General features: G+C 52.5%; 2 protein-coding genes across 4 annotated transcripts in view; both read right to left on the reverse strand.

Moving 5' to 3' along the window:
- The window catches only part of HNRNPM (heterogeneous nuclear ribonucleoprotein M), a 40161-nt gene extending 37218 nt beyond the window's left edge, over positions 1-2943 (reverse strand). The window contains exon 1 of one of the 2 annotated variants that reach the window (XM_058538035.1): positions 2809-2943. In XM_058538035.1, coding sequence (XP_058394018.1) covers positions 2809-2921 — 113 coding nt within the window. In that variant the 5' untranslated portion in view covers positions 2922-2943. The remainder of the gene's footprint in view (positions 1-2808) is intronic. The other variant, XM_058538034.1, reaches the window with a different exon arrangement.
- Positions 2944-4672: 1729 nt separating this feature from the next.
- Positions 4673-18753, reverse strand: MARCHF2 (membrane associated ring-CH-type finger 2). Of its 2 annotated transcripts, XM_058537998.1 has the most exons (5): positions 18678-18753; positions 14189-14415; positions 9878-10073; positions 8387-8596; positions 4673-6702 (listed from the first exon to the last, which is right to left on the reverse strand). In XM_058537998.1, the coding sequence occupies exons 2-5, from the start codon at positions 14362-14364 to the stop codon at positions 6544-6546; spliced, it is 741 nt and encodes a 246-aa protein (XP_058393981.1). In that variant the 5' UTR covers positions 14365-14415; positions 18678-18753; the 3' UTR covers positions 4673-6543. The 2 variants fall into 2 exon arrangements, with proteins under 2 accessions (XP_058393981.1, XP_058393982.1); XM_058537999.1 differs by lacking the exon at positions 8387-8596.
- Between the last annotated feature and the right edge of the window lie 6410 nt (positions 18754-25163).

The following is a 25163-nucleotide window of genomic DNA, read 5'->3' on the forward strand; positions in this document are numbered from 1 at the left end:
CAGGGTGGCAGTGGAGTCAACACAGCCTCCCCCAGACTCTGGGTCAATTTCCTTAACCTGACTTTTCTCAATTGTTTAAAAAAAAAATTTCTCAGTTATAAAACAGAGTTAACACTAACATTACCTCCCCGGCAACCTACACTAAATATAAATTTTTATTTTTAAACTAACTAATCCATCTCTGTTTTCTGATTCAGCCACAAGATTAGTTTGGAAGTAGGTTACATCACTGATTTTAAGTATATGGTTCAACCTTTAAAAAAAAAAAAAAATCAAACCTGAAACTATATATTCCCCAGAATGAATGCTTTTTCTCCCTGACTAAATATACTCTAACTCTGAATCTTGACTGACTTTAAATGGAACAGATTTCTCATCAAAATAAAACAAATCCTCCTCTCACACCCCGGAGAAAAGTCACTGCAAAACAAGCTTCCTCTCTGGGGTCCTCCATCAAGCCTGCAGGCTCACTGCCTTTTCAGCTTACAGCACACTCCACTCCTGGTGGAGACAAAGGTCAGAAGAACCAAGTTTCACTCACTTTCCATCCCTCAGAGGCTTTCAAGATAAAAATCTAAATTCCTCAGCCTGGAATCCACTGCCCACCAGCCGGCCCCCGGCCCCCACTGTTTCAGCGTTGGCCCTCACTGTTCCAGCGTTAAGTGCTACAGCAGCATCAGTTCTCTATAAATATGCAAAGCATATACCAAAGTCCCTAGTCGTGGGCAGCTCTCTTCTCCCCTCTCCACAATCATCCTCTTTCATCCCCCTCCTCCTGAAGAAACCCCCTCTTCCCCACCCTGCCCCCAGGGGGTTCAGTTGTGGGGAGGGGAGCTGCTCCCTACCAGGTAACTCCTTTACTTCTATCACAGCATAATTACCTCACTACAAAATTATCAGCTGGCCTCTCCTCTGGGCATGGGCTTGATTCTCAAGAGCTTCCTAATGCAAAAAAAAAAAAAATACACAAAGTTTCCACCGACCCTATGAAATACATCTAAGTGTTGCTAGCTTCCTGAAAGAACTTCTGTTAAGCAGCCCTAGACTCTAAGGTTCTTTCCAACAAGAGCTATTTTATCTCTAAAACCTTCAGGTTCTTTCTAACGGTCCACGTGTCACATTTGTCAAATAAACCCGTCACAAAATGACTATTTGAAAATGGACAGTGGAAAATGGGAAATTTGAAAAACATACCCCAGATGCTACAAACTATAGCTAATTCAACTTCTCACCTAGCACGTTTTAGCAGCACTCCATCCTGTGATAACTGCTTTGAAAGAAAAAATACAGGAAATAAATGTAACTTAAAGGCATCCAAAAACGGCCCTCAGAAATCCTCCTAGGCTCCCCTAGACAGATGATGAAAAAAGTCTAAACGAAGGCATCCTTTTCCAGAGTTTTCGAGAGTCAAGTGCTGGGAATACTTCTGGGATGCCATTCTTTTGATTTCCGAGGACCAGGAATCATGGTATTTTGTTCCTCCCCACCTAAGGAGAGAAGGTTTGACAACAACACAGCTAGTCACCTAGCGAAAGCTCGGTAACATAAAGCGCTTTAACTACATTCACTTCTAATCCCCACAAACTCTAGGGATGCACATTAGAAATTTGTGGGAAAGCATATTCATAAGAGACATAACGAATAACAGAAGTATCCAGGAGCTGGTGACAGGGGGAAATCGGAAGTTACTGTTTAATGGCTGCAGTCTGAGATGATGAAAAAGTTCTGGACATGGACAGGGGTGATGGTCGCACAACACTGAACGCACTTAATGCCGCTGAACCGTACCCTTAAAAATGGTTTTAAAACTGTAAATGTTATGTTCCACATACGTTACCACAATTAAAAAAAAAAAATTAGTGGGAAATCACGTGTGCCCAGCCTCCCCCTCTCCTCCCCCCACGGGTGCCGGTGGGAGCCCAAACGTCCCTCCGCATCTTCCTTCCAGGTGACTGTCATCAGAACGAGTGCGGACACAAGACGATGCTCTAAAGCTTTGAGGACACTTGAACAGCCAAGGAGCAGAGACGGAGGCCCAAGCAAGGCTCGAAATGGTGACGGAGCCTGGAAGTGGGCGAGCCCGCCTGAGGATGGAAAATCTCCCCCGGGAACACGGAAAATGCTGTTTCTCTGCTTTTTTTCTCCTCCTCTTTGTTTGGGGGAGCGCAGGTCCGATCCCTGCACAGACACCTCCCGCGCACCTGGGGAGCCGGCGGGGGCCTCGCGCGCGGCCCCGGCGTGGAGCGGTTCCGGCCGGGCCGGGCGGGGCGGGGGAGGGGAGGGGACGCGGGGGCGCTCCGGCCGGCCTCGCGGTCCTGCCCGGCTCCCACCCGCCTCCGCCGCCGTTTACCGGGCCGAGCACGCGCGAGGCCCCGCGCGCGCCCTCGCTTCCCTTCCCTTCCCCCCAGTTTACGGGGCGGGAAACTGAGGCCCCGGGCGATACGGGGGGCGGGGGGTGAAACCACGCGCCCAAGGTCACCCGACAGGCCAGCGGCCCGGGGCGTCGGGCCTCTCCGGCTCCGGGGCCCGTGCCATCAGCCCCGAGCGCAGAGGCCGGGCCCGAGGCCTCGGCGTGGGGCTCGGACCCGGCCTGGAGGGACCCGCGGAGCTGGGCCAGGGCCGAGGAGGACGGAGGGAGCGAGCCTTGCGGCGCCCCCGGGCCCCTCGGCGGCCCCGGCCGCCCCCACCCCGGGCAGGCCCCGCGGGAAAGGCCCGGGCTGAGGCCGCGCCGGGGGGAGGCCTCCAACAGACCTAACGGCGCCGCCGCGAAGGCGGCCGGCCCGGGACGCGGAGCCGTGGGATACTCACCCCTTCGGGCCCGGAGCCCCGTTGCCGCTCGGCACGCCGGGCGCGCCGCTCTCCTCCTCCATTTTGGGCTCTGTCGCCGCCACCTCGGCCGCCGCTTCGACCCCTGCCGCCATTTTCTCCGCGTCTGGGCTTTGTGTGAGGGAGCCGGCTGCGCAGCACTGCGCCTGCGCACTCACGTGACCCGGCGCGACCAGTAACGCCTGCGCGCGCCGCGGCCTGCTCCCGCCTGGTCCCCGCCCGCCCCGGGCCACGCCCCCGTCGCGCGCAGGCGCAGACCGGCCGCTGTTATCCATTCATCCCCGCAACAAACTCGTGTTGGGCGCCTTCTGAATACTCCACCGGTTCTTGAGGTTTGGCACGGGAAGGATCTACTGACCCCACACCCGGACCTCGTCACTCCCAGTTTTCGGTAATCAGAGCTGCGGCAGAGGGGCAGAAAGTTCTGTTTACTAAGAATATAAAGGAGTTAGCCAGGCAGGAGGGCAGGACGCGGACGGGCCAGGCAGTGGAACTGGTGTGCAAAATTCTGTCTCTCTAAGCAAGTATCCTGCACCAGGAATATCTGGGCTCTGTCCGACCTGGCTCCCCACCACCCCGGGACCTCCTGGGTGCAGATCCCATGGCCTCTGAACCCATCAACCAACAAGCAAAACGCATCGCTGGGGTCTTGGTATGCGCTCACGGATGTTTCTTGAGTGAATGAAGCAGCAAGATCCAAACACGATGGAAGAAACGAGCTACAGGCCAACTGATCCCATTAAAACTTAACTGGGCCTCCTTCCTGCCTGATCCTGGCTGGGTCCCTTTGCCTAAGGGCTTGGCTCTGTCCCCAGACTGGTTTTAAGGACTGTTACAGGCTGTGTCCTGGGGCAGCCACGTGGCCTGGAAAGAGGCCAGAGCCCAGGGGCGCGTTCTGAGGCCTCAGGCTCCCTTCCCCAGCAGCAGCCCCTCTCTCTGATGTCTCTGGAACTTTGAAATGCTTCACCGAATCTTGCAGAAGTTCCCATCTAACCACCAAACTCGCTCTAGGCTTACAAAGGGAAAGAGGTACCCCCCCCCCACCCCTCAAAGAATGACTACATTTCATCAGGCTCTGGGGGAATATTCACCACACTCTCCCAGCTGCTTCATTCTGCCTGGTGATTCTGACCCAGGGTTGAGAACTCCAGGCCCAGAGAATAAATCCATCCCGTAGTCCAGCCTGACATGAAGGCTGTGCCCCACCCTCTTTCCAGCTCCGTTCCCACATTTCCAGCTCTTCCCAAACTCACCTGCCTCCCAGAATTCCCTTCTCTCGCCCATCGTCAAGCCCCTCCCTCCTCCCATGCCCCCTCCTGAAATCTCTGTTAAAATCGCCCTTGCATACCTATTAAAATCTTCTCCCATGGCCCCAATGGAATCTGTCTCAGTTTACCTTCCTCCCCGTTAGACCTCTCCTAGACTGGAGGGGCCCTGAGGCAGAAGGAGCCTCATGAACTTCTGAATTCCCTCGCCCAGCAGGGCTCAGAAGTGGCGGAAGAGGCCACGGCAGTCTGTCAGAATCAGGGAGGAGTCCCAATGCAAAGCGTTAGGGACAAGAAGCCACCTCTCTCTCTGATCCCTCCTCCCTCGGTGGGTGTGACAGGAGGTCAGGGACAATCAGGCCCTGGTTGTGGAGACCAACTCTTCCAGGCTAGGCTCCTACAGGCTGGTTGACTTAAACCAACAGTGCCCAGATCCTGGGTTCTGCTATCTCTTGAACTGTTATTTCCTTCACACTTCACATTTTCCTTTAACTGACACACCTTCTTATCCTTTAAAGACGCATGTTTTAATATTGTGTTTTACATTGCATGTAAATATATGCAAATATATGTAAATTGAGTATATGAAAACTTGCTATAAACAGCTAACTGTAAAAAATAAATAAGAAGATGATGCTATTCAAGTGTGAATTCAGTTGTGCATGCTGCCAAAGGCTCTGAGCCTGAGGCTTGTTCTCTCCTCCCTTAGGTTAAGGGTCATTTAAGACAGTCTAGCCCAACCTACAACTTTCTCCTTGATGTAATTGAAAGTATTAGAAGAGATTTGCAAAGGAAACAGCTCTTTTCACAATGGCATGTCCTGGGGCCTCTTTGCATCACCTCCAGGGGCACCACAATCCAAAATTGGCCTGAGAGAGGTGGGTGCTGGGCCTGTGTAGAGAGAGAAGATGCAGATGCCAGAAGGGCCCCTGAGCGCCAGCAGAGCGATTGCGCTTGGATAAGGTCCTGGGTTTCTGCAGACCCCAGATGCCTACAAAGCCCTGCTCGTCTTTCTAACTGCCTCTCTCCTGCCCCTCAGTCTCGCTGCTCCAGCAATCACGTCTGCCACACTGCTCCTCCTACAGGCCACACAAGTTCCAGCCTCCAGGCCTGTGCCCTTTACTGTTCCCTCCATTCCCGTGGCCAGGCTGGCTGCCTCTGGCCCTTCTACGCTGGGGTGGAAAGGGTTTTTTTACTCCGTGGGTGAACCACATACCAGACAGGGCTTCATGCTGAAAACAATAGAACATTCCAGACACTGTGCTAGGTCCGTCAGGGAGGTGTGATCTTGGGTGAGCGACCCCACTGCTCTGAGCCTCAGTTTGCTTATGTGCAAATGGGATTAATAAGAGAAGTCCAGAACCCACCTTTCAGGGCTGCTCTGAGTATGAAATGCGGCCCAATGCAGAGAACCCTTCCACGTGAAAAGCTCAGAAAGTGCTCAAGAAGTACATGTGGTTATTAGCACAACCATATTCTGCTGCTTTTCCTGAGTCCTCCTGGAAGGCAAGCTTAGAGCTCAGCACTAGGCCCACGAAGACCCAAGGTCAACCCCAACTCTCCTTCCTAGAGCTGTGCAACCTTAGACAGAGGCTTCCTTGCTCTGGGCCCCAGTCTTCTCATCCGTAAAATGGAGGCAGCAGCCATTCCTCCCCTCAAGGATGGTCTAAAAGGCAGAGAGAGGATGCCTGTGCAGGCTCAGAACTGAGGAACCCTCGAGAAGTGTGGACGTTAGTGATTAGTAAGTACACCAGCGTGGCATCTGGAGATGCAAAGTAAGTGGAAACTGTTCTCCTTATGCATAGCGATTTTAAACCATTTATTATATAACCCTGCTACCTGCTTTTCACTTGAAAACTCAGACTTTGCTTCTTCCGGTGTGTTTCATAACAGATCCCTCAAAACCAGCAGAGGGCCTCTGTTGTTGTTTTTTTCACCTGTTTGTGGTCCCCGGCTGCCCTGGGGTCCCAGGTCCCTCACTTGAGGCCTTGGTTCAGAAACGTAACTGACAAGTCCGTTTTGTCCAGCAAGGGCTCCTTTTATTCATTCGGGGTGGGTTTTTGAAACACGGTGCAACTTGATGAAGTCAAGGGTGCCGGGAAAGCGAGCCTGCCAGGTGTGGAGAAGCGCAAGAAGCTTGTGGAACCTTCCGGCCCGATGGACACCCTCGGCTCGCCCATGGCCACAGCTGCTGGCCCCGGAGGGGCCGAGTGGACCTCAGAATGAGATCAGGGTGCCTGATCCGTCCGAAGCTCAGGACCACGTCCACCTCCTCGGGTACAACCGTGTGCAAAACAGTCTGAAAGTATCTTCACACGGGATCACAGAATCGGCTCTGCTCGGTGTCTCTTGGCCTAAAAAGCGTTCTGGCCGTGCAGGAAGAGTCGGGCAGTTTCCGTCCCTCCAAACGCCAGGGCATCGCCAGCTGCCGCTGGCCCTGCCAGCCTGGCCTTCACACAGGCGTCTCCTCTGCCACCTTCTTCAGGAGTCCGGCTGCCAGCAGGGAGGGCTGGGGGCCCTCGGGGCCATCCACATCCTGGATCTTCAGGCGCACTTTCTGGTTGGTCCTTCTCCACTCGGAGTACAGTTGGCAATGGTAGCGGAAGGAGACCTGCGGGGCAGCAGCACAGGGGTGGGTGCGAAGGCCAGCCGGCCGACCTCCACCCCCAAGAGAGGAAAACTGGGCCCCTGGATGCTTCCAGAAGCAGAGCCAACGTCCAGGCCCTTCTCATACAGACTGTGCACACGCACCCATCACTGTCCTGGGGCAGCTCCCACCAGCACTCGGGGCCCTGCAAAGGTGAGGGGGTCTACAGCAGGGAGCAAGGGACCCCCTTTCTGTCTCTCAGAGGGCGGGAGTGAAGCAACGCAGCCCCTCAGAAGGGGCTCATTGTCAATGGGTCACATCATTGCCAATACGTGGAAGCCACCAAGATGTCCTTCAGTCGGCGAATGGATAAATAAACTGAGGGACACCCAGACAGTGGAATATTAGTCAGTGCTAAGGAGAAATGAGCTCTCAAGCCATGAAAAGGCATGGAGGAAGCTTAAATGCATATCACTAAGTGAAAGAAGCTGCTCTGAAAAGGCTACGTAATGGATGATTCCAACCCTGTGACATTCTGGAAAAGGCAGAACTATGGAGACAGTAAAAAAATTGGTGGCTGCCAGGGGCTGGGGGAGGGAGGGATAAATAGGCAGAGAGCCAAAGATTTTTAGTACAGTGAAACCGCTCTGTATGATACTATAATGGTGGACACATGTCATTACACACTTGTCCAAACCCATAGAATGTACAGCACCAAGAATGACCCCTCATGTCAACTGTGGACTCTGGGTGATGATGACGTGTCCATGTAGGTTCATTAGTTGTAACAAATGTACCACTCTGGTGCCATGTTGATCGTGGGGGAGGCTGTGGGAAGGGAGCAGGGGCTATAGAGGAAATGTCAGCACTTTCTGCTCAATTTTGCTGTGAACCTTCAACTGCTCTAATAAATAAAGTCTGTACAAAAATTTTTTTAAATAACTGTCAATGGTTCCTACTCTTTGACCAAGCAAGTTCCAAGAAACATTTGCATGGGTGCCCAAAGCACTGTTCATAATGGCAAAAAAAAAAAAGGAAGAAAGAAAAAACAAAACATTGGAAGGAATCCCAGTGTCCACCAAAAGGGCTTAGTTAAATAAATATGGTGCACCCACACAGTGAATGGCTGTTTGGGTGGCTGCCCTCGTTTTTAAAGGACATTAGCAAAGTGAAAAGAAGCAGACTGCAAAGCAGTACCTATGATTTCATCCTATTTATATTAGAAAACAAATGCTCGTGGATGCACTGCAAAATAATTCTTGAGGAGGGAACACCCCCGCACAGCTGGACGGCAGTGGTTCTGTCCAGAGGGGTAAGATCTGGCGGCACTTTTCTCTCCGAGCAGGGGTGCTAATGCCTGCTGGGAGCCTGCAACAGCCCCCCACCGCAGTCGCTCTCTCAACCTCTTGTTCTTCCTCTCTCTCCTCGTCTCCCCGCAGCCCGGCCCAGTCTGGGGGGGCTTGTGGACGGCGGGGTCGCACTCAGCACTGGGGATCAGGTGCCCTGGTCTCCTTGGAGCAGAAGGCTCACACCTGGCTCAGGTTTCTCTCAACCTTGGCTGGGCTCGGAATGTGGAATCCACGCGACTCGGTGTTGCTGCCCCCCAGGGCCACACGCAGAGGCAGGCGGGGAGCCCCCCGCAGCCCGTGGCCTGGCTGCTCCGAGCCGGAGGCCCCCACTGCCTGTTCTCTGGCCAGCAGCCACTCACCAGCGTCCAGAGGACGTAGATGGTGAAGAGGGCGATGGTGAGGGCGATGAGCCCCACGGCCTCGAGCCGGCTGTGGAGCCGGAGGTGGTCCTGGGCCCCTCGCAGGCACAGCCAGCCCGAGATGGCAGCCAGAGGCGTGATGAACAGGAAGCACACCATGTCGCAGCAGAGTGTCCGCTTCTCCGTCCGCGGCCCCGGGTCCCTCAGCCACTGAGGGGGAGAAGGGAGCGGGCAGCTGCTGAGGGGGCTACACGGCGCCCTCCCGCCAGCCCCCACCTGGGGATGGGGGACAAACCTCCAGGCCCTGTGCCTCCCTCTTCTGACACCCAACTTGATCGCTGGGCCCTGCAGGACCAGCCGCCTGCCTGGCGCCTTTCTTCAAATTTCCTTTTACTGAGTTGAGGAAGAGCCAGGCCCTTCTAGGTGCTGGGCGTCTCTGCCCCCATTTTACAGATGGGGGAAACTGAGGGCACAGAGGGGCTGACTCATTTGTGCAAACTCACATGGCTAGTCGCCCGCAAAGCCTGGACTGGAACCCAAGAAGTCTTGCCCCGGGCCCCATGCGCCCTTGGCCACTACGCTACACTGCCTGGCCATGAGAAATGGGCTTCACTCACGGAATTCTGGAGAACGGAACAGAAAGGGTCTCTCCCAAACCGGAGCTCCCTTGCTAGTTGGGGGAGGTGTGAAGTGGGGTGGACGGTGAGGGAGGGGAAGGCCCTGCTGAGGAGAACTGAATGAGCAGAAGGAGCCACGTGAAGAATGGGGGAGACAGCGCTCCAGACTGCAAGAACAGCATATGCAAAGGCCCTGAGGCGGGCGTGTGTGGCCTGGACAAAGTGCAGCGGGGAGGAAGCCCGTGTGGCTGGAGCACGAGGGAGAAGGGGGATGGGTGCAGGCAGGGGCTGGCTCTCCCTCCAACTGTTCTTCTGGGAGCCCAGTTCCCCAGGGGCAAGGGACCCTTCCAGGAGCCCACACCTCAGCCCAGTGACGTCACCCTGCAGCTCTCCAAGTAGGGCAGGGAGGAGCCTGGAGGGCATCCAACAGCTAGCAGTGACCCGTTCTCAACCCTGACCCAACACACGCGGGCTAAAGTCTGAGCTGGGTGTGGCCCCTGTCCTCATCCTTTAACCCGCTCCACTCCAGCCACACGGGCTGCGTCAAGAACACCAAGCTCCTCGTGGCCTCAGGGCCTCAGCACTTGCTGTGCCCTCTGCCAGGACTGCCCTTCCTGGGTTCTTGGCAATGCTGGCTCCCTCTCGTTCCTCAGGTCCCGGCTTTGGTGGCGAGGGGGCCCAGGGTCTGTCAGGTCTGGAACCTCAGACCTGGTTCCCCACCCCCTTCAGCAGAATCCACCCAGGGTGGGGGGGGCGGGGAGAAGGTCCGCCCAACCAGAGAAGCCGCTCCCCCAGCCCAGGGCGGTTCCCTCCTCCGGCTCCAGGCCCGCCCTCCTACCCCCTGCCCACTCCAGCCTCAGGCCCCCAAGCGTACCTCTATGAGGGGCCGGGGACACTTCTCCACCGCAAACTCCGTGTGGCACAGCTCGCAGTAGTTGGTGTTGGATGAGGAGAGCCACCTCTCTAGACAGCTCTTGTGCACGGCGCCCAGAGTGCCGGTACAGCCACACGGAGACAGCAAGCTCTCCCCGTTGGCTCCCTCATGGCAGATCCGGCAGAAGGGACCATCGCTGGACACAGAAACAGGACACATGAGCTTCCTGCCTAAGCCTGCTTCACCACCCACTGGATCACAGGCTCAGCGTTGCCCTTGTGCTGCCACTTGGCAAACTCCTACTCATCCTTCAACGCCCAGCTTCAAATGTCCTTTCCATCGGGAAGCCTTCCCAGACTCCCACAGGTGGGGTGATGTGCTCCTCCCCAGGGTTCCTGTGGCACCTTTTTAGGCCCGGAGTGAGCATCTCTTGTCCCTGCCTACCCAGCGTCCACTCCTCCTTTTCCTGCAATACCGCCTTGAATGGCCTGGGCAACCACCCTGCTCTCAATTCTTGGTCCTCAAGGACTAGGGCAGAGCTGATGACACCCCTGATGACCTCAGACCTGACCAATCAGAACACCTCACACTCCTGGTCACGGGGACCAACTCAGGGAAGGGCATGTGTGATGCAATCAGAGCCAGTGGGAATTAATTCCTGAAATTCTTTTTTTTTTCCCCCACTAAACTCCAGAACAACAGGCAGCACGGCTGATATAAGTCTAGAGCTGCTGGCAGCAGTCTGGTCTCCACGTGGAGTCTGTGAATGACGCCAAACAGAGGAAGACAGAGCCAAGAAGCAGGGAAGGGCAGATTCTCAAGGACACCACCAGAGGCTCTGGATCTAGCTGCACCTGAAGGCCATGCTACCTGAGAAACCTGTGTGTCCAGGGAAAAGAGCTCCCCCACTCCTCTGCTCTTGTGAGGCTCAGAAAACAGACGTAAAAAGTGTCCGCAGGAAGCCGCTTCGGAGAAGTCTCAGCCCTAGCCGGGTCTCTGGGGATGCTGGGTCCTTCCTGGGGCACCTCAGGAGGCCGGGGGTGTGGCCTTGGTGGGCCCAGAGGCAGGCCAGCACATGAGTCATTGTTTTCCAGACATATCTGCCCAGAGACACACAAAGGAGGCGGAGCAGGAGAGCTATTTTCCAGATAATGCCTGTTTCCCCTCAGAACTGTTTTCTCTGCTTTTCTCGGCATGTCGGGCTGTGGGGCGGGGCCTGGCTGCTTTGAAACCCAAGAGCTGAGCAGACCCCTCACGTCTGTTTCCCGGCAGCCCTGTGCTGGCTGCTTTTTCCTGCAGCGTCCAAAGGGTATTCCCGGCCCCACTCTGCGCCCTTGCTCCCCAGACACACACCAAGTTCACAGGGAAGGAATCCCTGCTCCGGAAACCAACCCCAGGAAGTGGAAGGGACGAGAACCTCGAGGCAGGGCCATATCAGTTGGGGGTTTGTCCCAGGGCACCCTACTTTGGAAGAGCAAGTTCCGAGAAAAGAAGACAAAAACGGATTTATTATCGAGCAACTTTTTATGTACCACGCACTCTTCGAAGTGCAACCCGCACAAGGAGCCTGGGAGGAAGGTGCTGTTTCTGCCCCCATTTTACAGATGGGGAAACTGAGGCATCGAGGGGTTAACTTGTGTGTGCAAACTCACACAGCTCGTAGTCCGCAGAGCTGGGATTTGAACCCAGGAAATCTGAATCCAGGGCTTGTGTACCCTACGCTGCCCGCCACGGATGGTGGGGCAAGAGAAACGGGCGTCACTCAGGAAATTCGGGCAGGCAAAGCAAATAACACAGATGACAAGGAAATGGGATGGGGGAGCGGGTGAGACACCCACAAACCCCAGTGGGGCTGCCCAGGGAATGCTCCTCAAGCAAGAGGAGATGGGAGAGCGTGAGCAAGGAAGGGAACAGAAGCTGTAGGAAAGGCCGGGCAGAAGGCTGGGCATGCAGAAGTGCCAGGGCAGCTTCCAGAAGGGCCTCGGACAGCTTGAGCCTGGTGGGCAGAGCGCCGAAGGCTCAGCGGGTCCCAGGGGCCCCCCAGGCTGGCCCCAAGCCTGAGCCTCTGTGGCTTGTCTTGGCCCTGGAGATGCCTCCTGGGCCTTCCTCTTTGGCCTTTGTAGGTTTCAGGGTCCAGAACTTTCCACCCCACCTAGTCTAGGCCATGTGCCCCCAGGGATCCAGGTCTCCTTTGAAGCGAAACGGAAAGCTTGATTTGTCGGAAGGCGCTGGGTATATCTTTGAGCCCCAGCTCTGCTGCTCTCAGACGGCAGAGACTGGCTAGGAGGAGGAATTACAGGGTGAGGGCCAGGGAGGGGACAGTGACCTGCTTGCGTGGCCTCTGCCAAACCCAGCACCACCTTGTAGCAGCCTGAAGACCCTCATTTACTCCCTGGGAGACTGGCCAGGAGGCTGTAGGGGAGGCCACATCCCTGGATGACGACAGCTCTTTGGAGAAACAGCGGCCTTCTCTCCAGGAAAGGCAGTCCTGCCCTGGCCTTCAGCACGGGCAGGTCTGGGTTGGGTTGCATCGAAAAGCAGAGGGGCGAAGCCACCAGCAAAGAGGCCAAGGGGCAGATCAGGAGGGCCCTGGGGTCTCAGTGGGCGTGGGAGGCTGTCCTGACCACCAGCCGGATCACAGAGGGGTTGCCCGCCGCTTGCCTGGGTCTCAGGGGGCTGCAGGAGAGGCTGCTGGGACCAGTGAGCTCCCCCTCAACCCCTCCCCACAGGAGCGGGAGCCCTGGGTTCAAGCCTCAGCTCTGCTCAGTGACACTGATAGCTGTCCGCCTCCCTCTGGGCCTCAGTTTCCCCAGGTGTCAAGAGGGAGGGTGGGGCATGGTGAGGTCAACTCACCCAGCGCCCCTCAGGCACCCCATGGAGAGAGACCCCAGCTTCTGTCAGCCTCCTCCCTGGCTCCCTGCTCTGCCAGCTCTGGCTGGGAGGCCTCTGGGCCTGCAGGGGTCCCCTGGCTCCCAGCCTGGCTGGCCCAGCACAAACCCTGTCCTGACTCCAAAGGGTCTGATGGAGACGCAGACAGAAAACCAGCGCCCTGGAGGCAGCCCAGAAGGAGAACTCCCAATCTCATCTGGGCTCAGGCAAGGCTTCCCGGAGGAAGCGACACGAGGCAAAGACTCACAGGGTGAGCGGCCATGAGCTCCCTCAAAGCACTGCAAGGCTTCCACCTGTGTCTCTTTGTGTTTGAATGAAAAGCTTATGAATTAACTCTGACACACGATATAACATGGATGGACCCGGAAGACACGATGCTCAGGGAAAGAAACATCATATGATCCCACCCACAGGAGGTCCCTAGAGGAGTCACATCCACAGAGACAGAAAGTAGATGGTGGGGACCTGGGGCTGGGGGAGGGGACGGGGAGTCAGTGTTTAATGGGGATAGAGTTTCAGTTTGGGAAGATGGAAAGTTCTGGAGAGGGATGGTGGGGATGGTTGCACAACCATGTGAATGTGTTTAATGCCCCTGAACTATACACTTGAAAATGGTTAAGATGGTACATTTGATGGTATGTATATTTTACCACAATAAACAAAACTAGGAAAAAAAGCTTCTGAATTAACTCGTAGCAAATAAACATAAATACATAAAACTTAAAAAACTGAGAAGAAAAAGAAATCATTTAGAGTCCTGTTCCTCCAGCCAACCTGGTAACTATTTTAAATCTAAGTGAGTTATAATGGATTCAGATTTGTGTGGGGTTTCTTTAAAACTCTGTTCCTTGGAACTGATGTCCAATGAGCGAACCAGGCTGATTCAGCTCACAGGTGCGTCTGGAAGGCCAGTGCTGAACTTTCAATACATGCATTGAATGCTTACGAGGTGGCTATGCTTTATGTGGACCATGGCAACGTGCTCTCAGAACAACTCAGCAACGAAGGTGGCCCCATTTTAGAGATATGAGGGTGAAGTGGCTTGTCCCAGGTCGCACAGGGAGAGAGGTTTCCACACAGGATCTGAGCCCAGGCACCGTGAACCCACAGCCTACACTCCCACCACTTGTTTATACTGACTCCCCAAATCTGAGGCAACATTTCCTCTTCAGATTTCACATCATAACCCGGAGTTTCACATCATAATCCGGAGTTTCGGCTTTTCCCAAAGAGTCAGACCTGGCCAGCCGGGGCCTCGGTTTCTACGCGGTGGTGACTCATTGGGCCCCTTCTCTGGTCAATCTGCCCACCTGGCCCCTCTAGACGGCTGGATGTCCGACCCCAGACAGGGAGGAAACCACTGGGCCCAGGAAATTCACCGGGCCCAGCGAATACAAAGACACCTGCTCGGTCACCACTCACCTCGGCGCGTCCAAGGCCCGGATGACAGTGGAGAGGAGCCGGCCGTCCCTTGAAGTCACCTGCGCCACATACTGGGGTGGCCCGAGGCCCGTGGCCTCCACGATCTTGGAGAAGGAGGGGCTGCCGGAGCAGTCGCACAGGGAGCCGGGGAGGTGGCAGCATTCGCCCGTCGTCATGGCCACGGGGAGCCCGTGTCCTCAGGGCCCAAGGCCCATGGTCCCAGGCACCTGGGCAGAGGCCAGCAGAGAGATGGAGGGAAGGTCAGCACGCCGGACACAGACTGGGGCTTGAGTCCAGCTCTCTGAGCCTCAGTTGCCCGATCTGTAAGATGGGGCTTTGTAGGGGCTAAGTCAATGAGGACACAGGTGCCCAGGCTGGGCGCACAGCAGGGCCTCGGTTATGTTATCTCTACCTCTCCTAAGGAAAGCCAGCCCAGGCCAGCCCTCCAAGCTTGCAGGCCGCCCCCAACATCACCTTTCCAGACATGTAACAGCACCTAACAGTTATTGAGCACCTGCTGTGTGCCCGGCCCTGGGCCTGGCCCTTTCCCGGGCCAGAACCACAGCCAACCATGTAGAGACTTGTTCTCCGTGGACTGGATTCCCAGGGCTGGTCTCTGAGTTGGGCAGAACTGAGCTGGAAACACGGCCCCACAGACCAGCCTGGGGAGTCACCTTGACCCTTCTGGTTCTCGGCCTCTCGTACGGCTCTGAACTCCTTGACACCAGGCCATCCAGGAAGTGGCCCAGGCTGGGGACGACCAGGGCAGCCACTGTCCCCACCAGAGCAGCTGGTCTAAGCCATGTCTCTGTCCCAAGGAGAGGCTTGGGAGACATTTGGAGCCTCAGGTAGCAATCTAGTCTGCTCTGGGTAGGTGACTTCAGCAGGATTCTGTCCCCCACCCCAGGGTCTGACCTGCAGAAAGGAACCCTTGGAATATCCTCCTCCATCCCTCCTCCCACCTCCTCCTCCACCCCTCCTCCCACCTCCTCCTCCATCCCTCCTCCTCTATCCCTCCTCCCACCTCCTCCTCCATCCCTCCTCCATCCCTCCTCCCACCTCCTCCTCATCCCTCCTCCCACCTCCTCCTCATCCCTCCTCCATCCCTCCTCCATCCCTCCTCCCACCTCCTCCATCCCTCCTCCCACCTCCTCCATCTCTCCTCCAACCTCCTCCTCCATCCCTCCTCCCACCTCCTCCATCTCTCCTCCAACCTCCTCCTCCATCCCTCCTCTCACCTTCTCCTCCATCCCTCCTCCTCCATCCTCCTTGTTCCATCCCTCCTCCCCCATCCTCCTTGTTCCATCCCTCCTCCCACCTCCTCCTCCATCCCTCCTCTAACCTCCTGACTCCATCCAGCCAGTGAGACTTGGGTGTCTCCCTGTGAGAATTTCATGAAAGTAACAGAGGCCTCTCTAGATGCCCCCTTGAAGCCAATACAGGTGCCCTGGAGCTAAGGATCTCTGTCTCCAACTTGTCTCATCCTCAGGGCTTTGTCTCCAGGAACTATGGTCCAGAGACCCCAGAAACACTCACTGAGGTACCCCCACCATCTGCTTTTACCAACCTCTGCCAGTCAAAATCTGAGACTCAACTAGAGAGAGGGGAGAAAAAAGCAGCTTAAATTATTGACTAACTTTTTGCACCAGGAAAGTCTGACGACGGATCAAAGCCCTCTGAACAGCTCCACCAGAAGCCCTCCTGACCCAAAATGCCCTTCTGGGCTTCCACAGTTGGGCCGTTGCAGGCCAGATAAGCAAGTCCAGTCGGCACTCCGTATCCGAGGGTTCCACCTCCGTGGAGTCAACCAACCACAGATCGAAAGGCCTACGATGGTTGCATCTGTATTGAACACGGACAGGCTTTTTTCCCTTGTCATTATTCCCTAAACAATACGGTATAACACCTATTTACACAGCATGTCCATTGTATTAGATATTATAAGTAACCTAGAGATGATTTAAAGTATACAGGAGGATGTGTGTAGGGTATATGCAAATACCAAGCCATTTTATATAAGTGACTTGAGCATCCGCAGATTTTGGTATCTGCTAGGGTGGGGGGTGGGGTGGGGTGGGTTCCTGGAACCAATGGCTCTCAGATACCGAGGGATGACCGTATCAGCCCAGAGTCAGGGGCCCAGGAGGAAGGCTGCGTGACCGAGATAACATGCGCAGGGCAGCGGCCGGGCCTGCCCTGTTGTATACGCCGCTGACCCTCCTGCGTGCCTGCAACCAGAACTTCCAGCTCACAAGTCAGAGAAGCCACTGGGCTATTCAAGGGAATACATGCAGACAGGAATCTATTCCTCCTGCCCCTCAAAGGATTGGTCTTAACATTTCTGCAAGAGACCAGGCATTATAAGAACCATCACAGCTCCTGTATATTAAGTTCTGCAATTCCTTTTACTCTCAGGGGAAAATTAAAACCCCACTGGTAAATCTGCTAGTGCAAGGCCTACAAATGGCCAAAATAATCACAGCGGCCACTGTTTATTAAGGACCTACTGTGTGCCGGGTGCCAAGCTTGCTAGAGTCTAAATAGCTCTTGTGAGTGTCCTCTTCAAAGGTCACCTCCCCGGAAAGGCCTTCCCTGAGACCCTGGACAAAGAGCCACGGGTGTCTACGTTACTGCCCTCACGGAATGGGTGCCTCTCCAAAATGCCCTCATTTGTCGTCTACTTGTGTAACCGCGTCTGTCTTCCACGCTTCGGTAAGCTCCGCGAAGGAGGGACCAGGCTGGCCTCGCTCTCCGCCACGGCCAGCGCCTGGCCCTGTGTCTGGCACAGAGTGGCTGCATTAGTTGTTGCTGCATTAACTTCTCGGCCCCCACTCTGTGTAGCAGCAGTGAGAGAACCAGGTCTCTTGACCCCCAGACCCTGGTCTGCCAGTGCCCGTGGTGGGAATCAGAGATGTTTAGAGGCTAGAGGTCCGTGCAAACCACAGAGGCCTGGGCTTGGAAGAGGCCAAACTCCAGACTGGACACAAGGATATGGTGGCTGCAGGCTACAGTCAGCTCTGGAGCTGCTGGGATGGGAGAGCAGGTAAACTTGGCCCAGTGCCCGGGAGATGGAGTTCACTGAATCTTCACAACAAACCTATGACATAAGTCCAATAAATACCCCCATTTGACAGGTAAGGAGACTGAGGCTCAGAGAGGGGCAGCTACTTGCCCAAGGTCACACAGCTAAGACGAGACAGCGCCAGCATTTGAACTTAGTCCAAAGAGTGGCTCTGGGACTCAAGACACCTGGGTTCTTTTAAGTCCTGACTCTATCACTGATGCTGTGTGTCCTGGGACAAGTCACTTTGCTTCTCTGGGCCTCATCCTTCTCCTCTGTCAAATACATTGACGGAGTTGGTGGACTTTGTCTGCCGAGGGGCTTGCTAAGAAGGAGCCCCCAGACTCGATTCCTGCAGCGAAATTCGCCCTCAGCTAGGCCTGTCTGGGGTGGTGCTGGGGCATCACACACTTTCCACACCTGCCCAGTCTCCTCTTTCTGAGGGCAGGAAACTGAAGGGAGAGTCAGAGGACCCTAACTCCCCACAGTGTGATACCAGGCTAGCTGCTTCACTCGCTGCACCTCGATTTTCTCATCTGTAAACTAGGGGCCGTAACGACACCCAGCTCAAAAATCCGTAAATATTAAGAAATCAATAAATATTAGCTCTTGTTATAATTACCGCCATCAGCTTACAGAGCTGTCGGGAGGGTCTGATGAGACAAGGCACAGTCAGCGCCTGGCATACAGTAAGTGCTCAATAAATGCTCACCATGATTATTTTTTAGGGTAAACGTGGAGCCTGTGGAATGCATTCCTACCTCTTCACTCACCACAGAGAGGTCCCTGTGTGTCCTTCAGTGGAGGCCAGGTGCTAATGCCAGCTCTGCCCTCATTTGCTGTGTGGCCCTAGGCAAAAGACTTGACCTCTCTGAGCCTCGATTTCCCCATCTGTATAACAGAGAAGGTTCCTAGCACTTCCACCTAGTCTGGTCCCTAGAGGACTAAATGAGCTAATCATATAAATTCTGGCTACCCTGTTTGGGGCACCCGGTAACAGCCAGGCACTCTGCTAAGCAAGTCCTTTGTACACAGTGCCTGGCTTATGATAAGAGTTACTCTTTTCCAGGCTGAGCCCCTCTGAGAAGAAGGCTGGGGAAGGACGATGAGCACTTATTGGCCGCCTACTGTGTGCAGGGCGCCTTCCTCATCCCCCACCTCCGGAATCCTCCCGACAGCCTCGCGAGGTCGGCGCTGGGATGACCCGGTTTCCCAGATGGGGAAACCGAGACTCCCAGAGACACCTACTGTGTGCCAGGCCCCCGGGACCTCTCGCCGCCCTCGAGACGGGAACCGCGAGCCCCTCGTCCCGGGGAAGGCGGAGGCCGAGGGTCCAGCCCGGCCGTCCCGCCCGGGGCCAGGCTCGGGCCTCGAACCCGGGGCCGGCCCGCAGACCGGCGCCCCCCGGCCCCGCCCGCTCGCGCCTACCTGATCCGCGGCCGGGCCGGGCGGCCGCGCAGACCCCTCCGCTCACCCCGGCCCGAGTCCCGGCCCGGCCGGTCCGGTCAGCGCCGCTAGCTCCGCTCCGGCCGGCACCTGCGTCCGGACACCACCCGCCGAGCCGACGGGGCCGCGGGCCAATGGCGACCGCCTCTCGCCCGCACTGGCCAATCGCCGTGCACGTCCCGCCCTGGGAGGCGGGGCCTGAGCGACGGGGACGTCCTGGGCCGCACAGGCCCCGCGGCGCCGCAGCTGCTGGCTCCGCCCCTGCCGCGTCCTGGCCCCGCCCCCAGCCCTGACCCCGCCCCATCCCGGCACGGGGCACGAGCGGGCCTAGTAGCGCCACCTGCCGACGACCAGCGCTTGTTGATAAATAAGAGCGTTGTGGAATTCAACGTGAGGCCCGGCAAAGGGATTTATCTGTCAGTGTTCATCACCTCCCTTACGCTTTTCCTCAGTCCTGGGGGAGGGAGGAACCGTATGATCACGTTTTACAGAGGGGAAACAGAAGCGTAGAGAGGTTAGGGGGCCGTGGAAGAGCCTAAAGCCAACATCATTATTCATCATTCATTTATTCATTCGTGCGTGCAATAGATTCATTCATTAGATGTCACAAACACCAATAAGAGGGCCTGTTTTGAGCCAGGCACTGTGCGAGGAGATGGCGACACAATGTTGAGTGAGACAAATGTTGCTGCCCTCATGGACCTCAATCTAGGGAGGGAGACAGACATTAAACAACCAATTATGTAATTAATTATTAATTACAAAGGTGATAAATTGTAGCAAGTGAGGGGGACATATCATGGAATAATATGGAAAGTGAAAAAAATATTTCCTCAAAGAAGAAGCAATTGAACTGACAGTTGAAGTGTGAGTGGAAGTTATCTGGGAGAAAAGAGGGGAAAAGAGTCCTAAGCAGAGAGTTCAGCATGTGCAAAGGGCACGAGGGGGGCTTGAGAATTGTCTCATTATTCCTTTCTTCCCCTGGCCCTGCCTGTATTGAATATATAGATCAGCTCAATTCCCTCAGTTAAATTCTGTTGTGTTGTACTGGCTTATATTTTTCGAAAAAGGAAAGATAAATCATAACTTTTTTAAAACATTACCTCTAGAGGGAAGAAGTAGGATGCAGGGGACGGGGATAGAAGCTAGACCTTTAAAAATATATCTTGTTTTATATATTTGACTTTACAACCTCGTAAATCTTCTGTATAATTATAAAAAACTTTTAAATGTAAAGATATCCCTAAAAACAAAAATAAAATAAAACGAATGAACCTGTGTATCCAGTTGGTGACAAACAACACAGAGATGAAATTCTAGTGACTTTAAAACACAACAGTTTGACTGTACATACCACTACTATAATGGTGGTTGTGGTCTTAAATTGGTGTTCTGATCTTCTTGCATATTTAGTATGGGATAAAGCAAAGGAGTAATTATGTTGGTGTCAAGAACTGAGATTTTCAGAGGGAGTGAAAGAGATGTAAGGTTGATTATGTTAAATTAAAACCCTGAGGTCTTGAATTTGAATTGGGAATACCATGATATATTTTATCTTTATAAAAAGCAAACATTTCCTAGGTCTGTTCATCAAAAAAGTTCCCACCAAAATAAAGACCAACCTCATAGCAATAAGCACTCCTTAAGCCCAGATTATGGTCTCTAAATACCATTTCCAATAGAAAGAACCAGGGAACCTTGAGGAAACAGCTGATTCTGGGTCTGGGGCAGAAAACATACAGATGAACCCGGCACGTCTTTTTTTTTTCTTTTATGGTGAAGAAGATTGGCCCTGAGCTAACTAACGTCTGTTGCCAATCTCCCTCTTTTTGCTGAAGAAGATTAGCCCTGTGCTAACATCTGTGCCCATCTTCCTCTATTTTGTATGTGGGATGCCGCCACAGCATGGCTTGATGAGTGATGCATAGGCCTACACCTGGGATCCGAACCTGTGAACCCTGGGCTGCTGAAGCGGAGTGCAATAACTTAACCGCTATGCCACCAGGCCGGCCCTTGGCACGTCTTGATACACCAGAAATTACTGGAGTTTTCAAAAACATTACCTAGTGAGGTAGTCTCAATGGAACCAACTGGAAGAAACTCCCACTGGCCACGAAGGAGACAATTTGGCCTTTAATAACGATACTGATTGCAGTAGAAAAACATGTCAAATGGTTAAATCCATGCACTTGGGTTCTTAAAAATTCTTATTTTAAAATAATATCAAATTTACATAAAATTTACAGGAGAAAGACACAGAGCTCCCATTAACCCTTTGCCTAGATCCCCTAATTGTTAACGTTTCTGAATCCTTGAATATAAGGTAGACACGTGGTGTCTCATTAAGCTTTAATACTTTAGTGTGTATTTCCTAAGGATAAGCACAGTCTTCCACATAATAGCAGTACAACCTTCAAAATCAGGAAATTCCTATTGATCCAATATTACCGTGTAATTCCCAAATCCCATTCAAAGTTTCCAATAAAGTCCTTTAAAGCTCCAGCATCCATCCTGGATCACACGGTGGATCACATGGTGTGTTTTGCTGGCTAGTTCAGCCTCCTCCAGTCTGGAACAGTTTCTCTGTCTTTCCTTGTCTTTCCTGACTTTGATACTTTTGATACTTCAAAAGATACTTTTTTTTTTTAAAGATTTTATTTATTTATTTATTTTTCCCCCAAAGCCCCAGTAGATAGTTGTATGTCATAGTTGCACATCCTTCTAGTTGCTGTATGTGGGACATACAGCATGGCCGGAGAAGCGGTGCGTCAGTGCGCGCCCGGGATCCGAACCCCGGCCGCCAGCAGCGGAGCTCACACACCCAACCCCTAAGCCACGGGGCCGGCCCTCAAAAGATACTTTTGAAGATGCTAGTTATTTTGTAGAAAGTCTCTCCATTTGTGTTTGTCTAATGTTTCCACATGATTTGAGAAAGGACCCACAGAAGTGATACTGTGTTCTCAGTGTATATAACAGGTGGCATAGGATGTTGATTTCTTTCACTACCGATTATGCTAACCTAGTTAAAATGGTGCCTGCCAGGTTTCTCCCGTGTGAGTTAGTACGCTGCACTTGTCAATAAGTGCTTTATGGGAAAATACTTTGAAACTAATTAAATAACCTGTTCCTCAAAAAATCTTCACTCACCAGATTTAATATCTGTCAATGACACTGGCCTGAACCAATTTTGTTGCTGTTGTTGGTTTAAACAAAGAGGGTTTTATTTTTATTTGCAAGAATTCTGGAGGAGGATAGCTGCATTGGCTTGCTCAAATGAAGATAGGCTCAAAGATTCTGAGATTATCTTGATGTTTTTCTCACAGTAGCAAGATGGCTGCTGTGGCTCCAGGCATCACATCCTCAATCAAAGCAAGAAGAAGGGAGGGGCAGGGCAATGTTAGCCAAGACTGTCTCTTTGATCAGATAGTGATTACCACATGATGATTGTTCTCATTCCATCTTTGAGCACTTCCTTACTTACTGGCTCAACAAGATGTTCCAGGGTGGATTTTCTTTTTTTTTTTTTTCAAATAGTCCTTTTTTTTTTTAACAATTTTTTATTTATTTACTTTTTCCCCCAAAGCCCCAGTAGATAGTTGGATGTCATAGTTGCACATCCTTCTAGTTGCTGTATGTGGGACGTGGCCTCAGCATGGCTGGAGAAGTGGTGCGTCGGTGAGCGCCAGGATCCGAACCCGGCTCGCCAGCAGCGGAGCGCGTGCACTTAACCGCTAAGCCACGGGGCCGGCCCCAGGGTGGATTTTCTTCAATTTGTACCTGCCCCAGCTCTAGAATCAACATTTCTCCAAGGAGGCCTGATTTCTTTTAGTGAGGAATGATATTGAGAAACTAAGATCTGGGTCCCAGGCATGCTCATTGCTACCACAGTATCATTAATTCTTGCTTCTCTCATTGTAATACATATGTATATATGTACCTATATAGAGACATTTATCTATCTGTCTGTCTGTCTATCCATCTGTCTTTAAAACCATGAGTGGCTTATTTTTATTTTATTAAAAATTTAAAAAATAGGGGCCAGCCCGGTGGTGCAAGCAGTTAAGTGCGCGCACTCTGCTGCGGCGGCCCGGGATTCACTGGTTCGGATCCTGGGCGCGCACCGATGCACTGCTTGGCAAGCCATGCTGTGATGGTGTCCCATATAAAATGGAGGAAGATGGGCATGGATGTTAGCCCAGGGCCAGTCTTCTTCAGCAAAAAAAAGAGGAGGATTGGCAGATGTTAGCTCAGGGCCAATCTTCCTCACAAAAAAATAATTAATTAATTAAAAAAATAACAATAAAAGAAAAAGAAAATTGACAAGCAAAGGAAAGAATTAAGTATTTATGCTGACCTATACAATCTGTACCTCGGGGTAACCACATAGACGAGGGGAAATTTCTCTTTATAGAAGTATTCCAGAAATAAATGTAAAGGGAATTTCTTTTTCTTTCTTTCTTTCTTTTTTTTTTTTGGTGAGGAAGATCAGCCCTGAGGTAACATCTGATGCCAATCCTCCTCTTTTTGCCGAGGAAGATTGGCCCCGGGCTAACATCCGTGCCCATCTTTTTATACAGGTCACTGCCACAGCATGGCTTGACAAGCGACGCATCTGTTCACGCCCGGGATCCGAAGCTGCAAACCCCGGGCCACTGAAGCAGAGTGCGTGAACTTAACAACTACGCCCCTGGGCCAGCTCCAAAAAGGGAGAGAATTTGAATATCACCATTTTGTAACTCCTAATGGATTACGAATCTGAGTGATGCTCAGGAGCATCTGTAAACACCACAAGTCAGAAACACGCTGACGGGATCTGCCTCCTAGGGTATTTGCATGGCGCCATCTATGAAGTCTCAATCCTAAATCTGATCATCCTCTGGGTCTAAGTAGTAATTTACAGGAAACGCAGGGGAAAAAAGGACACATTTTAAATATCCATAGGTCCAGAGTGACACAAAGCAGATTAGCAGTTACCAGGGGCTGGGGGTGGGGGGAGGGGTAGTAAGTGCTTAGCGGGTACTGGGTTTCTTTTCGGAGTGAAAAAGTCGTAGATCAGATAGCAGTGAAGGTTGCACAACTTTGTGAATATACAAAAACCGCTGCATGCACTTTTTCAAATGGTGTCTTTTAAGTTATGTGAATTCTATCTCAAAATCTTAAAAAGCAAAAAGAAAGACACCTAGGGATGCTACCAGCAAAATTCAGGCTGAGACTGCAATACAAATGACCCATTTCTTAAAAAAGAAAAGAAGCGAGAAAAATGAGAAATCAGAGAGTCGATGGGTTACAAGAGACTGAGGAGACATCAACCGTTGAAACGAATGGACTGTGTTTGGAAACTGATTCAAACAAATCATTAAAGCATTATAAGACATTCAGGGAGAGGCGAACATCGGCTAGCTACTTGACGATATTATGAAACTACTGCTCATTTCCTTAGGCCTGATAATAGTATTGAGGTCATGTTACCAAAAAAAGTCTTTGTGCTCTAGAGATACACACAGAAATTTATAGCTGGAGTGTGTCTGGGATTTGCAAATGGGAGAACAGAGTGAAACCACAGTGGTTGAAGTTGGGTGATGGGCATATGCGGGTTCATTAGACTATTCTCTCCTCCTACATGTGTTTAAAGTTTTCCACTATAAATTTTTTTTTTTTTTTTTTTTTTTGTGAGGAGATCAGCCCTGAGCTAACATCCGCCAATCCTCCTCTTTTTTTTTTTGCTGAGGAAGACTGGCCCTGGGCTAACATCGGTGCCCATCTTCCTCCACTTTATATGGGACGCTGCCACAGCATGGCTTACCAAGTCCACTATAAATTTTTTAAATTAATATTTTTAATTTTGGTATACTTCTTCCGAGGCTTTTATCTAGGCATTTTCTCCATTTTTTAGGGCTTTCTGGCTCATAGTAGACACTCGATAAACATTGAGGGAGGCCCTATCGTTCAGTGGTCAGAAACACAGCTCTGGGGTTGAAATCCGCTTGTTTGTTACCAAGTGTGGGACCCCGGGTGGGTCACTTACTTCTGTTCCCCATCTATAAACCGGGGCTAGTAAGTTACGCCCATCTCCTAGGATTGTTGTGAATACTAAATAAATTACGACACGTAAGAGACATTTTTTGTGGAATTGCGTTCTCCTCCTCTACATGTCATAATTTATTTAGGTTAACAGGGTTCCTCAAGAAACAAAGCAGAATTACCGTGCGATCCAGCAATTCCAATTCTGGGTAGACACCCAGAAGAATCAAAAGCAGGGACTCAGATATTTGGACACCCATGTTCATAGCGGCATTATTCACAATGGCCAACAGGTGGAGGCAACCCAAGTGTCCATGGATGGATGATGGATAAACACAATGTGGTCCATCCAGACAATGGATTACTATTCAGCACTAAAGAGGAAGGAAATCCTGATACCTGCTACAATGTGGATGAACCCTGAGGACATGATGCTGAGTGAAATAA

The sequence above is a fragment of the Diceros bicornis genome, unplaced genomic scaffold, assembly GCF_020826845.1.
Source record: "Diceros bicornis minor isolate mBicDic1 unplaced genomic scaffold, mDicBic1.mat.cur scaffold_73_ctg1, whole genome shotgun sequence".
Lineage (NCBI taxonomy): Eukaryota > Metazoa > Chordata > Mammalia > Perissodactyla > Rhinocerotidae > Diceros > Diceros bicornis.

Excerpts from the sequence above, each read along its gene's own strand:
- MARCHF2 (XM_058537998.1), bottom strand. The coding sequence starts at position 14,364 with ATGACGACGGGCGAATGCTGCCACCTCCCCGGCTCCCTGTGCGACTGC. Across the intron at positions 10,074-14,188 it reads CGGGCCTTGGACGCGCCGAG|CGATGGTCCCTTCTGCCGGA; the intron begins GTGAGTGGTGAC and ends TTCTGTGTCCAG. Across the intron at positions 6,703-8,386 it reads TCTACGTCCTCTGGACGCTG|GTCTCCTTCCGCTACCATTG; the intron begins GTGAGTGGCTGC and ends GCTGCCCCGCAG.